General features: G+C 40.2%; 1 protein-coding gene across 1 annotated transcript in view; it reads right to left on the reverse strand.

The window, feature by feature from the left end:
* map2k5 (mitogen-activated protein kinase kinase 5) overlaps positions 1–14,663 on the reverse strand; it is a gene marked incomplete at its 5' end in the record, with an annotated part of 46,167 nt that overhangs the window by 27,267 nt on the left and 4,237 nt on the right. Inside the window, 9 exon segments of the mRNA XM_035652196.1 lie at positions 1,298–1,369; positions 1,475–1,525; positions 2,624–2,697; positions 2,808–2,856; positions 4,909–4,970; positions 5,947–6,028; positions 6,513–6,581; positions 6,716–6,755; positions 14,492–14,556. Of these exon segments, the coding sequence (XP_035508089.1) occupies positions 1,298–1,369; positions 1,475–1,525; positions 2,624–2,697; positions 2,808–2,856; positions 4,909–4,970; positions 5,947–6,028; positions 6,513–6,581; positions 6,716–6,755; positions 14,492–14,556 (564 nt within the window).

Consider the following 14,663-nt stretch of genomic DNA (forward strand, 5'->3'; position numbering starts at 1 on the left):
ATTTCATATTGTAGGCTGTGTCTCACCCCCCCCCCCAATAGATACTGCAGGAGTGTGTATATTATATATCACTGACAATATAATGCAGTCCATGATAACAACACAAGAAACAATGGCCTTAAAAGGGACCTCAAGGTTGAGTTACACTTCTGACACAAATTTAGAATTTCTTGTATGGCTGCTGGATTGGACCCCACTCATCACAATTAATGCACCCATGTATACATGCTTTTCAATTCCAAGTGTCTTCATGGCATGGAGTTCAAGTGTAGACACAGAAGGGAACATACTGCTAAAGCTACTGAAGCGTGCAGAATTTGAGACTTTCTGTCTTTGAGATAAGCTTAGTGCCCACCTGCTGATAACACTTCCTCATCAAACAACCTCAGCTATTAGTTAATAACCCCCCAACGATTACCCCCTGCGGAGAACAAAATAGAGGGATAAAGAAAAGGAGGACACGATTGTGGGAAGGTTCTATGTAATGTGTGTTATTTTGGTGGGGGGTTGGGTGACAGCTCTCCCTGACATTTGGCAATTCACTTGGGGTGGGCATTTTTCATCTTGGTCAAGGGCAGCTTATTGGCAACATTACGTTATTAAAACGTCAAAATGCTCACGGTGTTTCCTTGAACATAAATAGACCAACTAGTAGGCTAAAGATCAATCCAAATTGAGTGGGATGGTGCAAACCATTTAATTTAACTTAATGCACACATCCACAGCTAGAAATAAAGAGAACAGGGCCAGGGGGTCCACTGCTATAAAACTCTTTATCTCACAAAGATCATGTCAATAATTTTGACATGGCTCCTTCCCTGTGAACTCATCCATTATTGTTACAATTGTAATGATATTAAACATTATTGACAAACAAAGACGAGGCAGAATCCCAAATCATTTGTTATACTACAGAGGGAGAGCTGTGGACAGAAACAGATGGAGAATCAATAACGTCAGTGGGAGGACAAGAGACCAGGGAAGTGTTATCCTGAAATTAAAATGTTATTTGAAAACGCAGGGTGTGAGTCAAGCACAATCAACGATATTGGGTGAGACAAACAGAGATACTGCTGCACACACACGGAAACACAAACACATAGGTATCTCTCAGACGATGAGCAACAGTCAGTCTAAAGACATACAATTCAATCTATTCCATTTGAAGTGTATTATACCCAATTGCATAACTACAAAAAAGTTAAATGGACCACTTCTTCTCCAGAAGTGTCTCACACTTCTCTCTGTGTACAAATATCAGTTATGAAGTCAAGAAGCCATTTATACTTTGTCGTACCTCCATGAAAGAGATTCCCACACTCCAGACATCTGCATGGATACCATACTGTTCCCCTGATATCCTTTCCGGCTGTGGAGCAAAAACAAACAAAGTTACTCCTGTGCTAACTCATATCTTAACAAGTACATCTTTAAAATGATTTGAAATGAGACTGAACTTCAAAGAATCACTCACCGCCATGTACGCGTTAGTTCCCACATAAGTTTTGGCTATAGAATTCACCAACTGCAAATTAAATTAAGAGTGAAACAGCAAATAATTATGGTGCATATTAACATAAATTCAGACTATTCTCAACAGGCCGTAAGAAGGTACCTAAACACGTATAAATAACCCTTTAGGAGTCATTACTTCTTTGTCCTACATTAATGAATAAAAAAAGACACTAGCTGGACCGAACTTATATTATCCAAATCAATTGACATGCCAGGTTGATATTTTGGGCTGCTCTCAACCCTCACGCAAGGGAACAGGAGTAAGACAAGGATACATTTGCGAGTCTGTGTGTGTGGATACAATGGCACATGCCATCAATGACAAGACTGTGATAATGAGTGTCTGTTCCCTTATGGCTGTTTTTTTTTTTTAGAGCATGCCCTACAGAGAGAGGGGGAGGGAGAGTGCGTATGTGTGACAGAGAAATAAACAGAAAAATAGAGTTAAAGAAACAGAGGACAAGTCAATGCTGCTAGTGTTACACATGCAGGGTGTAAAATTCACCTTGGAGCTTCCAAGGAAGTGGAGGTTAAAAATGAATAACAATTTGCCACAGAAGGGATGGTGTGTGTTTGTGTTTGTGTTAGTGTGTGCGTGTTGAAAACAGAGGCAGAATCCTCAGGGTTGATGTTTTGGGGAACGCTGAAGGTCTGTCCCTGATGATTACATTACAAACACACACTGGTACACACACACACACACACACACACACACACACAATGACTAGGCCATTGTCCGACACCCACGCTTTCCCCACATCTACTGAATACATATCAATGAGGCTTTGCCGTTGTGTGTGTGGGTCATAATTATAACAAGTGATTTTTTAGTGAGGCTGCAGAACAATGGAGGTGGGGGGGAAAGTTAATGTGAGAGGAAGACCCTTGGGATAGCGCTGATGTTTTGAGTTGAAAATGAATGCAGTGATTGACAGGCTGACCATATGCACACAGATCTGCAGACGCACACGCACACGCACACACACACACACACACACACACACACAGGACTGTGGTGAAGAGCTACAGACAATTGTTTTTCTTCTTCTCTCTTCCATCCTCTCCCTCTCACTCTCTCTCTCATGCTCACACAAACAAATCAGTGTACCTGTGTGCTGACACCAAAGTCACAGAGCTTGACTTGTCCCCGGGTGTTCACGAGCATATTGGAAGGCTTGACATCTGCGGAGACAAACTGCTTGATAGAACTGCAACATCAGCACTCTGTAGCTTGTCTTTATCAACTCTGCTCTTTTTTTAATAACACAGAGCCCATGCACTACCTTACTCACCTCTGTGAAGTATCTTCAGGCTCCATAGATATGTCAGGCCTTTCACTACCTAGAGACACCAATGAAAGAAAAACTGTATTCATTTTGACGTCATTCAAGGTTTAGGATAATTAACTTGGTTAACGTGGAGCGATTACCTCCAGTTAAACTACACAAACTGTACCAACTGTACTTATAGGTAGGGGAAAGAAATATAGTGACTTCATGGCACACTTCACTGAGGTGGTGTGTAAGATCCTAAGAGACAAGTCGTGTAGGAAGGATTCATCCTGAAATACCAAAAGGTTTGGATACTGCTGTACTGTTGAGGTGCACACATGTCTCTAATGTTGTATTCATGTTGCCCTTGGATTGGTAATCATGAGTGACACTGCCTGTTTCATAAATGAGGACCACGAGGTACTTATCCAGTTTTTTGGATAACAGACTAGTGGGTAATTGAGGCATCTCAGAAATTTGCTTCTCTGGTGTGCTTTTTATATCTAGAAATAGGCTAAAAACTGTGTTGCCTGAGGGCCCTTGTAGATGGTACTATGGGAGGTGGTGTGACTTGTCTGTACTTCTGTTCATGTCTTAGGTGTGTATCTCTCTACCATTTATGCATGATGTTGTGCTTTTGGCTTCCTCAGACTGTTACAATGGTTTCAACCTGAATGTGATGCCCTCCAATTTTGAGACGATAATTCTCTCTACCAAGAATTCCTCTATTTCAGGAAGGTACTCCACTGCACACTCACTCAACCCAGGTGAGGGGGAGAACCTGCCCAAGTAGAGGAATTCAACTATCTTTGAATCTTAATCACAGGAAAAATAATCCTAAAATTGAGTGCAGTTTAGGTCTATCAGCTGCACTAGTGGAGACTTAGTATCAGACTGTGAAGTCAAGGGGAGAACTGAATTAAACATTAAAGTTCTCAATTTGTCAATCTTTGCTCCAGTCCTCAGGTATGGTCACAAGATTTGGGTAGTAACCTAAATAACAAAACTGCAGATACAAGCAACCAAGAAAATGTTTCTTCACAGGATGATTCGTCTCTCTCTAAAGGGTTGAGTGAGGAGTTAAGCAAGCAGTTAGGGAGGACATCAGTATTGAGATGTTTCTCCTTCACATTGAAAGGAATTCATTGACTTTGTAGTAAGGACACACTGGAAGAAGTAATATATTTGTAAAGTGAGGAGAAGAGGCATATTTTTTTCACCTTTGTACAGCCATCGCAAATGCACTGTTGGTAGCACTCCTATGATTACATCTGCATAGCCACACACGTACATTCTGCACAGCCATTTAATCATTATATTTTTGTTTAAGTATTACTCATTTCCCAGTGTGTAGCACTGCTTTGTGGTGATTTTTTCATTTATGGAATGTGAGAGCTGATTCTAGCCTCTAGGCTCCTGTCATCCATCTCTGATGTACGCCAGCCTCTGAGAGAAATTAAGGAAGCACAAAAGCTCTCTGAAGTCCTGCTGCCTCAAAAGGTGGTGGTGTTAGTGCAACAACTGCAGTGTGCAGCTTCACTCACACCCTCTTGGGTGCTTTTCCTTCTGTGAGAATTAACAACTGTGACAGTGGAAAGGAGGGAAAGCTGTGAATTAGAATTAACACTGACTAAATAGCTGTCATTGTTTGATTACGGACAAAGTTAAAGGGGGGAGACAGAAAAGAGGAGGTGGAAACAGAGGAAGGAAAATGAGTGTGGAAATGAGACATGTATTTATCAACATCAAGGCCATTTCTATCAAAATGCTAGTTTTAACTGAGAGTAAAACGGGAGGGTGAAAGGCAAAGAGGGGAGGATAAGGGGAAAACAACACTGACTTGGTCCGTCACTTCACTAAATAGAAGCTAATTGAAAAATTCACACCTGTGGTTCTCTTTTCTTTTCTTTCATTAATAAAATGAGTTTTCTCCTCAGACCTGTTCTGTACCCGACAAACAAATAACAGGTCACACTGTGACTGCCAGCCACACTAGGACAATCACACTCTAATAGATTACATATTTAAATGTTTCTAAAAACTCCAGCACACACCTTTAAATTCAAATGCTTTTTTACTCAGTAATCAAACTACTAATGGGGAGTATTTCATGAAAACTTACTGCCACTGCAATCCTCCCCAGCACATGCTCTGGAATTCTTTTGTACACATCCAGAGAACCACCTGCAAAAGACAAATTATTAATTCAGGCAGTGATATAGTATCACAAATGTTGTACAGTTTCTTATCTCTAGCTCTCCGCCGTGTTTGGGACAACATAAAAGTCAAATTCACAACCCACAATGCTTTGCAGCCAAAACTTGCCCTTTCCAAGAAATAACTGTTGGTCCTTCTACAAAATTTGAAAATTCACACAAAACAAATATTAAAATACATTTCATAGATAAGCACTCCTGAATGTCATAGCAGAACTCCCAACCCCCAAATGTATTTTTTAATAACAATACATATTGAGTAACTATCTAAAAACATCAAACAAGAAACAAAACCACAGCCTTTTCAAGGAGTTTTACAAAGAGTATAGCTGTCCACCACACACAACATTTAATATGGTTTAAATGCAGAGGACACATTCAATGTACATTTAACTTCAAGACCACCTTCACAATCATATTGAATATATTCACTCTTTTATAATTCCACTTCCAGCCACATTCATTGATCTTTCATTATGCAGTCCAATTTTCACAACAATGTAATTTCTTGTTTGCAATAATCAAGTACAACTGGAAGTGACTGATCAAAGAAACAATTCATGAAGTAAAGAGTGCTGAAAGGTTAGACAGACTTTGCTGACAAGATGGCAAATGTGTGAAACTAGGGAATCACTGGATTAACACACACTTGGACAAACACACACACCTAAAAACATAGACGGTCCCCCATCTCACACCAAAGAGACACACACATACAAACACGCCTACAAATGCACTTAAGTCAAGATTCATCACACCCTTGTAGCTTTTAGCACACAGGCATGCTCAGCATCTCACAGTGGTAAGACGTTCTCTTGATCTACAGAAGTGTAAATGGATATGCAGTAGAGAGACGGAGGACAGTTCCCCAAAGTCTACACAGCTGTGACTATCTGTGAAAACAAAACTTATGATCTACCGGCTCCAGCCACAGAGAAACTTACCGTCCATAAATTCTGTGCATATGGATATCCTGTTCTCTACAAAAAAGGCACTGAAGAAAGTGATGATGTAGGGTGAATCACACTGTAATCAAGAGAAGAGACAATGTGATCATTAAAGAGCATGCCAAAATATTTACCTGTGGTACAGAAAAAGTTGTTTATACATTATCTTCATAATGAAGATTATGTGATCAGAAATTTGAGTGCCAAAGTTTTGTAGTGTGTAGTACCGAATTGTACGCAGGTTTCTCATGATCACTCCTGCTTAAGTGGTAGTGCTCAAAAGCATGATTCAGCAGCATCAATTAACTTTTTTTTGTCTGAAAAGAAACTTTAATTTGTGATTTAATTCCACATACACTGCATGTGTAGGTTGCCTGTGTGTGTGTGTGTGTCCACGTATCACTAATCCTTGGCTTACATTGTAAGACCAGAGGCGACAAATTACACTTTGTTAGTTAGAGTCATGGTTTATTCACAAGGTAGATCTGGTAGGGTCAACATTCAGTGGAGAAAAGAGAAATTGTTTTAGCAAAGAGGAACAGATGTAATCAGTCAGCACTAACCTTATAGAGGATTTCTAATTCTGACATGATCTGCTTCTGTAATTCCACTGTGATATCCAGGGGAATGACCTGTAATCAAACATGGGGAAAAAACATATGGCCTTTAATAAACACAACACTAACAAGTTCTGTTCTGATGGGGCCGACTAGGTGGGGGGTCACTTATTAAAGAGAACTATCAACAACACGGAAGGAGTCCTTACCTTGACAGCTAAAACCCGCTTGCCGAGAAGATGGTAAGCTCTAAAGGGACGAAAGAGAAAAAGAAAGCTGTTATTTGAGTTTATTTTAATGGCGACCGGAGATTTGCGTTTTTATACAGTCCCATTACATCCTTTACAAACCACGAAAAAAAAAGAAGTCACTGTTCCAATATGGTTAATACATTAAAGGACAAGTGTTAAGGATTTGGTGGCATCAACAAAATGCCTCTGTAATTTCTGGTAAAGGTCAGATGTCACCACCCAAAACCAGATCCAGTCAGCCCTATCACTAGTTGTTCCAGACAGAGTTTTGAGTTGCAAGTAAAGCAGCAGTCACAGACCGTCCCCGTAATGATTTAATTATCAAACTCCTTAATGCCAAACATCGGCTTTAGTTACAGCCCTTGAAGGTTAGTTTACGGCACCAGTGACAATACCTCAAGACCTCTCAACATACAATCCTCAAGGACGAATACTGTCCAACAGCTGTCAGGTGATGAGGATGAGGCGGGGGCAGTGTACGTCACACAGGCTGGTTAGCTTGCAAGCAGGCTTAGTAAATGTGATACCTGGCTACTCACCTGTCAGTAGGTCTTCTAGAGAGAATGTGTATGGCGCAAGGTGTGATTAATGTGTCTTAGATTGGAGTATCACATTGCTCTTCGGCTAGACACCTCAAAACTGGCCCAGGCCTTTAATTAATGACACCTATTAGTGCCATGTCAGGTATTTACCTACAGTCAGAATAAACACTGGTCTCTGGGTGCAGCCATGCCATGTTGTATGTGAGCTGTAGTTTACACATCACTGATAATTGTCTAATTTTTTTAGATTGTTAAAAGAAAAAAAACTGACACATACAATTGAAAGGGAATCGACTGTACTTATTTTTCTTAGTGTTGTAAGTGAGTTTGTTTGATCTTTCAACTTTTCTGGAACAGAACTCTTTGCACATAAGGCTGATGGCCTTGTTTCCATGTTGATGTGTCGGTCTTCCTTTAAGCTACAATCAATATCAGTTAAGCATGACTGCTGCCTCTTAATTAAGATGAAGACGTTAATTGAGGCAAGATCGCAAGGGTAGACATGTTAAATACTGACTGGGCAGGTTGTGTGTGTGTGTAAGACAGCCTGAAATGGGATTAAACAGTCTTCACCATGCTAAACAACTTGTAGTTCTCAATGATAAGTCTAGACATAGTGAAAGACATACCCCATCTATGGATGAATTTGACTACGACTTTAACAATTTAAGCACAGCTTCTCAAGCTTTGTGTACGTGGAATACCATGTGCACAAATTTGCTGTTTGTGTGGATATCATTTTTGTATATGTACCTTTTGTATATGTCATCTCAAGTCTCATGCTGATTTAAATGTTTTTCTTATTTTTCTGATGTCTCTGATTAATTTTGGCCAGATTTAAATAAAGGTAAACTGACATTAATGCCACCTACAGTACTTTTTCAGAGGGTGGTTTCTTAAATATGCTTTAAAAAAGATTGAAACGCAATATCCCCATAATATAACTTTAAGCACAACAGGCCTAATTTTGTGTTGTAATGTGTCCTATATGTTAACAATTAAATGATAACCAAACTGTATGTCTAAGTTAGATATATAAGAGTTAAGAAATCCCAAAAGTTGTAACAAATGTATTTTAAGGGAATGTTTTAGGGCTGGAGATTTGGTGTGACTACTGCTTGGTTAAAGCTTTATTCTCAGACTGTCCTTGACCACCTCAGGGCCGAGCATCCCTGTATGAGTTACAGTGACAGGCTTGCGACAGCGGGAGACATGGGGACAAGGTTACATAGCCACCCCCCCATGCCACTTCCCCCTGATCTGACCCCAGTAAACGTGCCCCATTGCCTGGATCTTATTTACACTCCAGCTCGCTCTGTAATAAAAGCTCCATCATGCAGTATTCATAGGGCCTCTCTCTATGTCTCTGAAGTTGGGGCTGTAGGTTAGAGAGACTGGCCTCGTGGATCAGGGCTAACATGGTACCTTTACACTGCCACATGGATGACAGGCTGCCTTTCTCTCTCCCCGACTCCCTCACTTGATACGGTTATAATGGGTCTCCTAACTGACAAAGGCAGACAAAAACCTAAACACAGACACTCACTGACAGACATGTACACACAAACATACACAATGAGGCTTGGTAAGTATCCAGCACAGAAGCAACAAGGCTGAGAAGCTCGAATGTCAAAGTTGAAAGGTTTGTTTTATAGCTTTTCATGCTAAAAAAGTGAAAGTCAATACTCCTTAATTTCATAAATGGACTTTAACATCACTTTTGAGAGCAGGCCAACAGGAAATAGTAAACCCTAATCTCCACAACGTTAACTGGCCAGCCTGGAGACTGTAGGGCTCAACTTACATTAACATTTACTTAGCAATAACAGCAAGAACAATGTCAATAACCAGCAAAAACCGAGGGCTTAACAAGGGCTAACAACGGGGCTAGTAATGAAGGTTCGAGCACAATGATGAATCGATAAGTTTACTGGCTGTTCTTGACTTGACTTCAAACTTGAAAAATGTAAGTTGTACCCAGTATTTTGTTGTTGTTGCTAAGTGCCTACTGCCTCGGGCTGGGGGATTTTGGAGTAATATTGATGTACATTCAAGAGCAACTGTGCAAATGTTAAGCCTCATTTGAAGCAAACTAAATAATGACAGTAGTAGATTGGATGCCAGCCGCATCGCTTTATACTGATTTAGCTTTGTTGTTGTACGGAAGCCCATTTTGCTGCGCAATCCTCGCCGGTATATACATGCGTGTGTTGCTGCTGTACGTAAATTTACTTGACTGACATGTCCTGAAGGTAACGATATTGCTGCGTGAGTATAAGAAATGGTCAAACTACAGTAACTCATTTTGTTGGCAATGTTGTGTAACTTCGATTATCCCCCCGCAGCAAGGTAGAGTGCACTGTGATAGATTAAGTTAATCTAGAAATAATGTGCCAATTTATTTATTTGTCCTACTGACCAATCAACTGATTGAATAGTAGGCACAACTTCAATCGACCATGATTTTTTTTGGTTGACTACAGCCATACTGTTTACATTCAAACACAAAAATATTACTGTGGATTTGTATTTTTAGAGGGCGTATTTGCTCATTGTCAGAACAGTTACACAACACTGCGCCACCTCCAGGAAAGGAAAGTAACTGCTGCGACAGTTTAAACCTGCAGATTTACCTTCTTCCCACTGTACAAAAATGAAGCCAAAATATCCCACATAGGGCTGCTGCCATCTTGCACTGGTGATGTCATATGAAGCCACAGTCTGCACAGTAGTGATCAGGGTTGGAGTCACGTTATCAAGGTCCTCCCTGTACATTCAGTGAGCTGGGCTCAACTGTCAATCATGACATGAAACTCTCTTTTTACAGTATCAAAACCACTACAGCAAGTTTACCACGGTGAGGTATCAAACAGCCACCACAATCTTCGTCTCTAGCACTATCAGTGCACAAATAAGTATTATTCACTCAAGATGTGTTTGATAGGCAGTGTGACACCAGGTGTAAACTGCAAACCTATTCAACTGTTTCTAGACACAATCTGAAAATATCCAATATCAAGATACTAGGTTGCCACCAATTAACCAAAGAGGTTTGGCCCTTCAATATACAGCCTAATCAATGAGGTGAAAAAAACAAAATCAATGGAGAAAATGGGCTGTGAGACTAAAGGAACAGCCATGGGTGTCTAAGTAGATGTCACCACTGCCACAGCCAGGCAAATGTGCTTGTTTTAATTGCACTGCTGGATCCATGAGTCATGAAAATAGCCTGTGTGTCCTTGTTATTGTATTTATAAGCCATAGAGTCAGTTAGATTGGTGGACAAGATGGACCTCTGAGAGTGTGTGTAATAAAAAACAAAGGCCGACATTGATGGATGGCTAGGTCAGCGTGTGGCTATGGAGAGCTGAGGTGTTGGTAACATCCAATTGAGTCTAAATGGCTCTGGGTCATAAATGGGCTAAGAGGTTAAAAGGTGGGGAGTGGTAGTGCTTTTCACACGTGATAAGCCTAATATAAGCTGGACCAAAGGGTAGAGGCTGAAGAGGACAGAGAATTGGTTTCTAACCAAGCAAGAATCCTGTCCAGGCCCCCTCTGTGCGTATGCATACAGTATTTTTTTTTAAAATGGCTAATTTTCTGCTCGATAGAATAAAGCTGACAAATATAATTAAAATACACATTTTGAATGTGTTTTATAAAAAAGGTTTTTATAATCAGAACAAAAATGTATAAAAACAGCCTGACCAAAATGAAAGTGCATACAGCATGTGCCCATGAGAGTAACAACATCGAACATCGAAGTAACTCATTGTTTTCTATGCAAGCCCGCATGTATGATCATCTGACTGACAGGGTTTCCTGTCCTGTTGGACCTGTTTGCAGGTTGCCTTGAGCCAAGATCTTAGCCATTACTCTGTTGAGTACAGTGTAAAAGAACCATTGGCCAGAACTGCAAAAATATAACGCAAGTTGCAATTGTAGTTTGACTGACAGAGTAAATGTCCCTCTTAAGGTACATTCATGTGAGGCAGTCTGTAGTGGTATAAAGTAGTTTTCTTTTTTATCTCACTATTTTATTTAAAGGAAGTCTAATATAAACACAGGTGACAGTACTAATAGTAGTAAAGTAATGAAGACATTTAAATACATTGGGGACAATCAGACTAATCCATGCTAATGTAATGCCCTTTTCTTTTGTCCCTGTACAGAAACAAGCCACAAAGTTTGGGGTTGATTGAGATAGACAGTAGATTAAGGTGATCCTTCCAACCCAGACTTCATGTTTTCATCTCTTTATGCACCTGAGAGGATAATCTCAGCTTTCTGTCAAGGCCTTTACGAAAATCCCACCATGAAAAAGCTTTTGAGAAGACTGGATAATTCTGGTGTACTTACTTTATCATTGTTTTTGTCTTAAAATATGTTAATCTACTTCTGGCATAAAACACTTATAATGAGATATTTATAGATAAGAGAGGATGACTTTATATAAATTGTAATAATTTGAATGGAAGTGAAAAATCCAGCCAAACTGAATACAAGGGGACAACAAAGGAAGACTATTAAATATTTTGAGCATTTTCTGGCTGTGACAAAATAATTAAAATTAAAGAAGCAGGGAAGCAATTAACAGTTACTGATGGAAATTTCTAGGAGCTGATGTCAAGGCCACCAACACAATTAACACCAATTTTGTTACAAATTCACAATTTTGAGTTCCCTCTAGCTCTAGAACATTAGCTTATATTATGCATTTTTATTTAGTCCAGCCTGTAAACTCTAATGTGACAGTTCCACACAAACATATGGTCAAACAGGGCCCTGCATTAAGAACAGTGTGTGTCTGTGATTAGGTCAGACAGAGTGTTGGGTAGCCTGGGCATATCAGAACTGAGGTATGTGAGGACTTCAACTGAATTGAATAGTCAAGGGGTTGTATGCGTGCCAATGCAAAACATCAAGTCAGCGGTCTATTAGCAGTTACACTCATGAAACACTTGGGTTGATGGAGTAGCTGCTCCGTCCGTGTTCTGTTCTTGAACTGGATCTAATGGCAGGTCATACTGCTGGAAAGACTTTGGCAATAAAGGTTTGCCGGTAATGCCTGGTTGAGGGCTCTATTCAGAATGATTTTTTTATTCATCAATGAACCAGCCTCACCAGTGTCATGTTGGAGTCAAAGTAGACGTTCTTCAAACCTTTTGGAGAGGAAGAGGCTGCCCAGCACACGGTTGGTGCTTACTAGGCTACTGCTGACTCAGCAGAGTAGGACTGGCAGGCCAGGAAAGATGCAGCTGTGGTAGTTTTGTAAGTAAAAGCCCAGTTGTAGGGTATGGACTTATGAGAGGCTTTGACAATGACTTACAAGGATCTTTGAAGTTTCTGAAAAAGCATTTGTTGATGCAAATAAGAAAAAGCCATCCCCCTAACTGTCCTCAGCAGGGTGGAGAAATGTTCTCAGCAGGGACATTTGTGGAAGAATGAAGGAGCAAACAAGACATACTTCTGTGCTCTGTCCTGTTGTTAGTGGAGTGTATTAATTGCTGTCATAGATTCAATACATATGTAGATACATGGTCTACGAGCCAATACAACATTGATAATGTTGTAATGATACGACTGACTTGAAATTCAATTTTGATTCAGCTCAGATTTTGACACTAAAATGTTTTAAAAATTAAATAAGTCTATGAGCTTATGAGAGACTGATAATAGCTAAATAATAATCTCATAATTTTTTGATTCCTCAGTGTCATTTCTCTAAAGTTAGCATTTCACAACCCGATATTTTTCTTATACGAAGTTTGCATGAGCTGGCCTCACTCTTTCTGATGCACTGAAGAGCCCAACAATCTGGCAAAATCGGGTAGAACCACTGCTCCTCACAATTAAGAGTGAACTGATATGATTGTGTCATTTGGTGAGGATGTCCTGTGGATATCCCAACACACACAACAAGCAGCAGCATATGGAATACCAATTCCAGCGACGGGCTGTGTCCATTGCCAGTTGTTGCCATTTTTGGGTGATTTTTGTCATTAATGGTCTGCCTCTGAAGAACGGGTGCCGCTGGTCAGAAAAAGCCTCTCAATCAGTAGGCAAATAGCACAAAGAGGCCAGCAAAGAAAGAGAGAGGCAGTGGGGGATAAACAGCGTGTAGAGACAGAATATTTTCATATCTTAAATTAAAAGTTTATTTCGACAAACTAAAGTCAATGACAGGAAAAACGATTGCATTCTATTTATGTCACTTGTTCCAGGGTCCTGGTATTGTGCATACTGGGCCACTGTCATGGCCTACTGAGACTCTTGCTGGAACTGAGTCTTCGTTGTTTGTTATCTGTATTGGTTCTTTTTTCTCCTTCCAACCATAAACATTTCAGCACCAAAGCATATGGATTTCTTACTGTGCTAAATTGACTGAGAAGTTGTCAGGCTTGTAATATTGGCCTTCGCCAGTGCAGTGTAACCATTTCTAGTGCCAAACTTATCAGCAATCTTATTCTCCAACAACTATGAGAGATTGGCTCTTAATGAAACTATTTTAAAGCCATAAAAAGGTAAAAGGTGGTTGAGAGAAAGGGGTGAAAATAAAAAAAAGACGTGTGAAGTGTTATGGATTTGCTAGATAGGAAATTTACTGGGTTTGCTGGGGACTGTGTGAGGCAGACCACTCTGTCAAGTCAAGGTTAGCCTGAGCAGTGATCAATACTTCAATCTCAATAAAACAGCTCAATAGCTAAGGATTGATGGAAAGAAGGAAATACAAGGTGGGGAAAAGAAGGACAGAAGGAGCAACACAAATGCCAACCTTGTCATAACGTTAGCGGGGCAGTAACACATTTGTCTAGCCAGAGAGGATGGAGCTCTTCTGTCCTGGCAGGTAATGTGCTGTACTATAGACGGATTAAGTCAATTGCTGTCATACCTTATAGCCACAAATCGATACCGTATACGTTTGAAACCTTCACACCAAAATATATAAATGCAGGTACAGACACAGACCTGGCTGATAAATGTTACACCAAACACTGAGAGATAAATGGACAAATGAAGGGACGGAGGAAGGGTGGTTAACAATGCAGTATAGCGTACAACACATCAGTCTAAAACTGGCCATTATTGAGACATTCTTCTTTAATATTTGCACTGTAAAGAGGCATCTCTACAGTCTCACTATCAGTTATTGTGCTGTTGCCTTGCAGATATGAGACCAGCAAACACTTACTTGTAAACTGTGCCTCCGTTTCCATGGCCAAGCTGCTCTTGATAGTGGATATCTTGGGCATTTATCTGCAGAGCCACAAACACACATTGATGATACTTAGACTAACGTTAAAACATGAGAAGACATGCAACCAGTGGATGATACGTGTAACGAGAGAGAGAGAGAGAGAGAG

This window comes from Morone saxatilis, unplaced genomic scaffold (genome assembly GCF_004916995.1).
Source record: "Morone saxatilis isolate NCDOM2014 unplaced genomic scaffold, NCSU_SB_2.0 Contig11, whole genome shotgun sequence".
Classification (NCBI taxonomy): Eukaryota; Metazoa; Chordata; class Actinopteri; family Moronidae; genus Morone; species Morone saxatilis.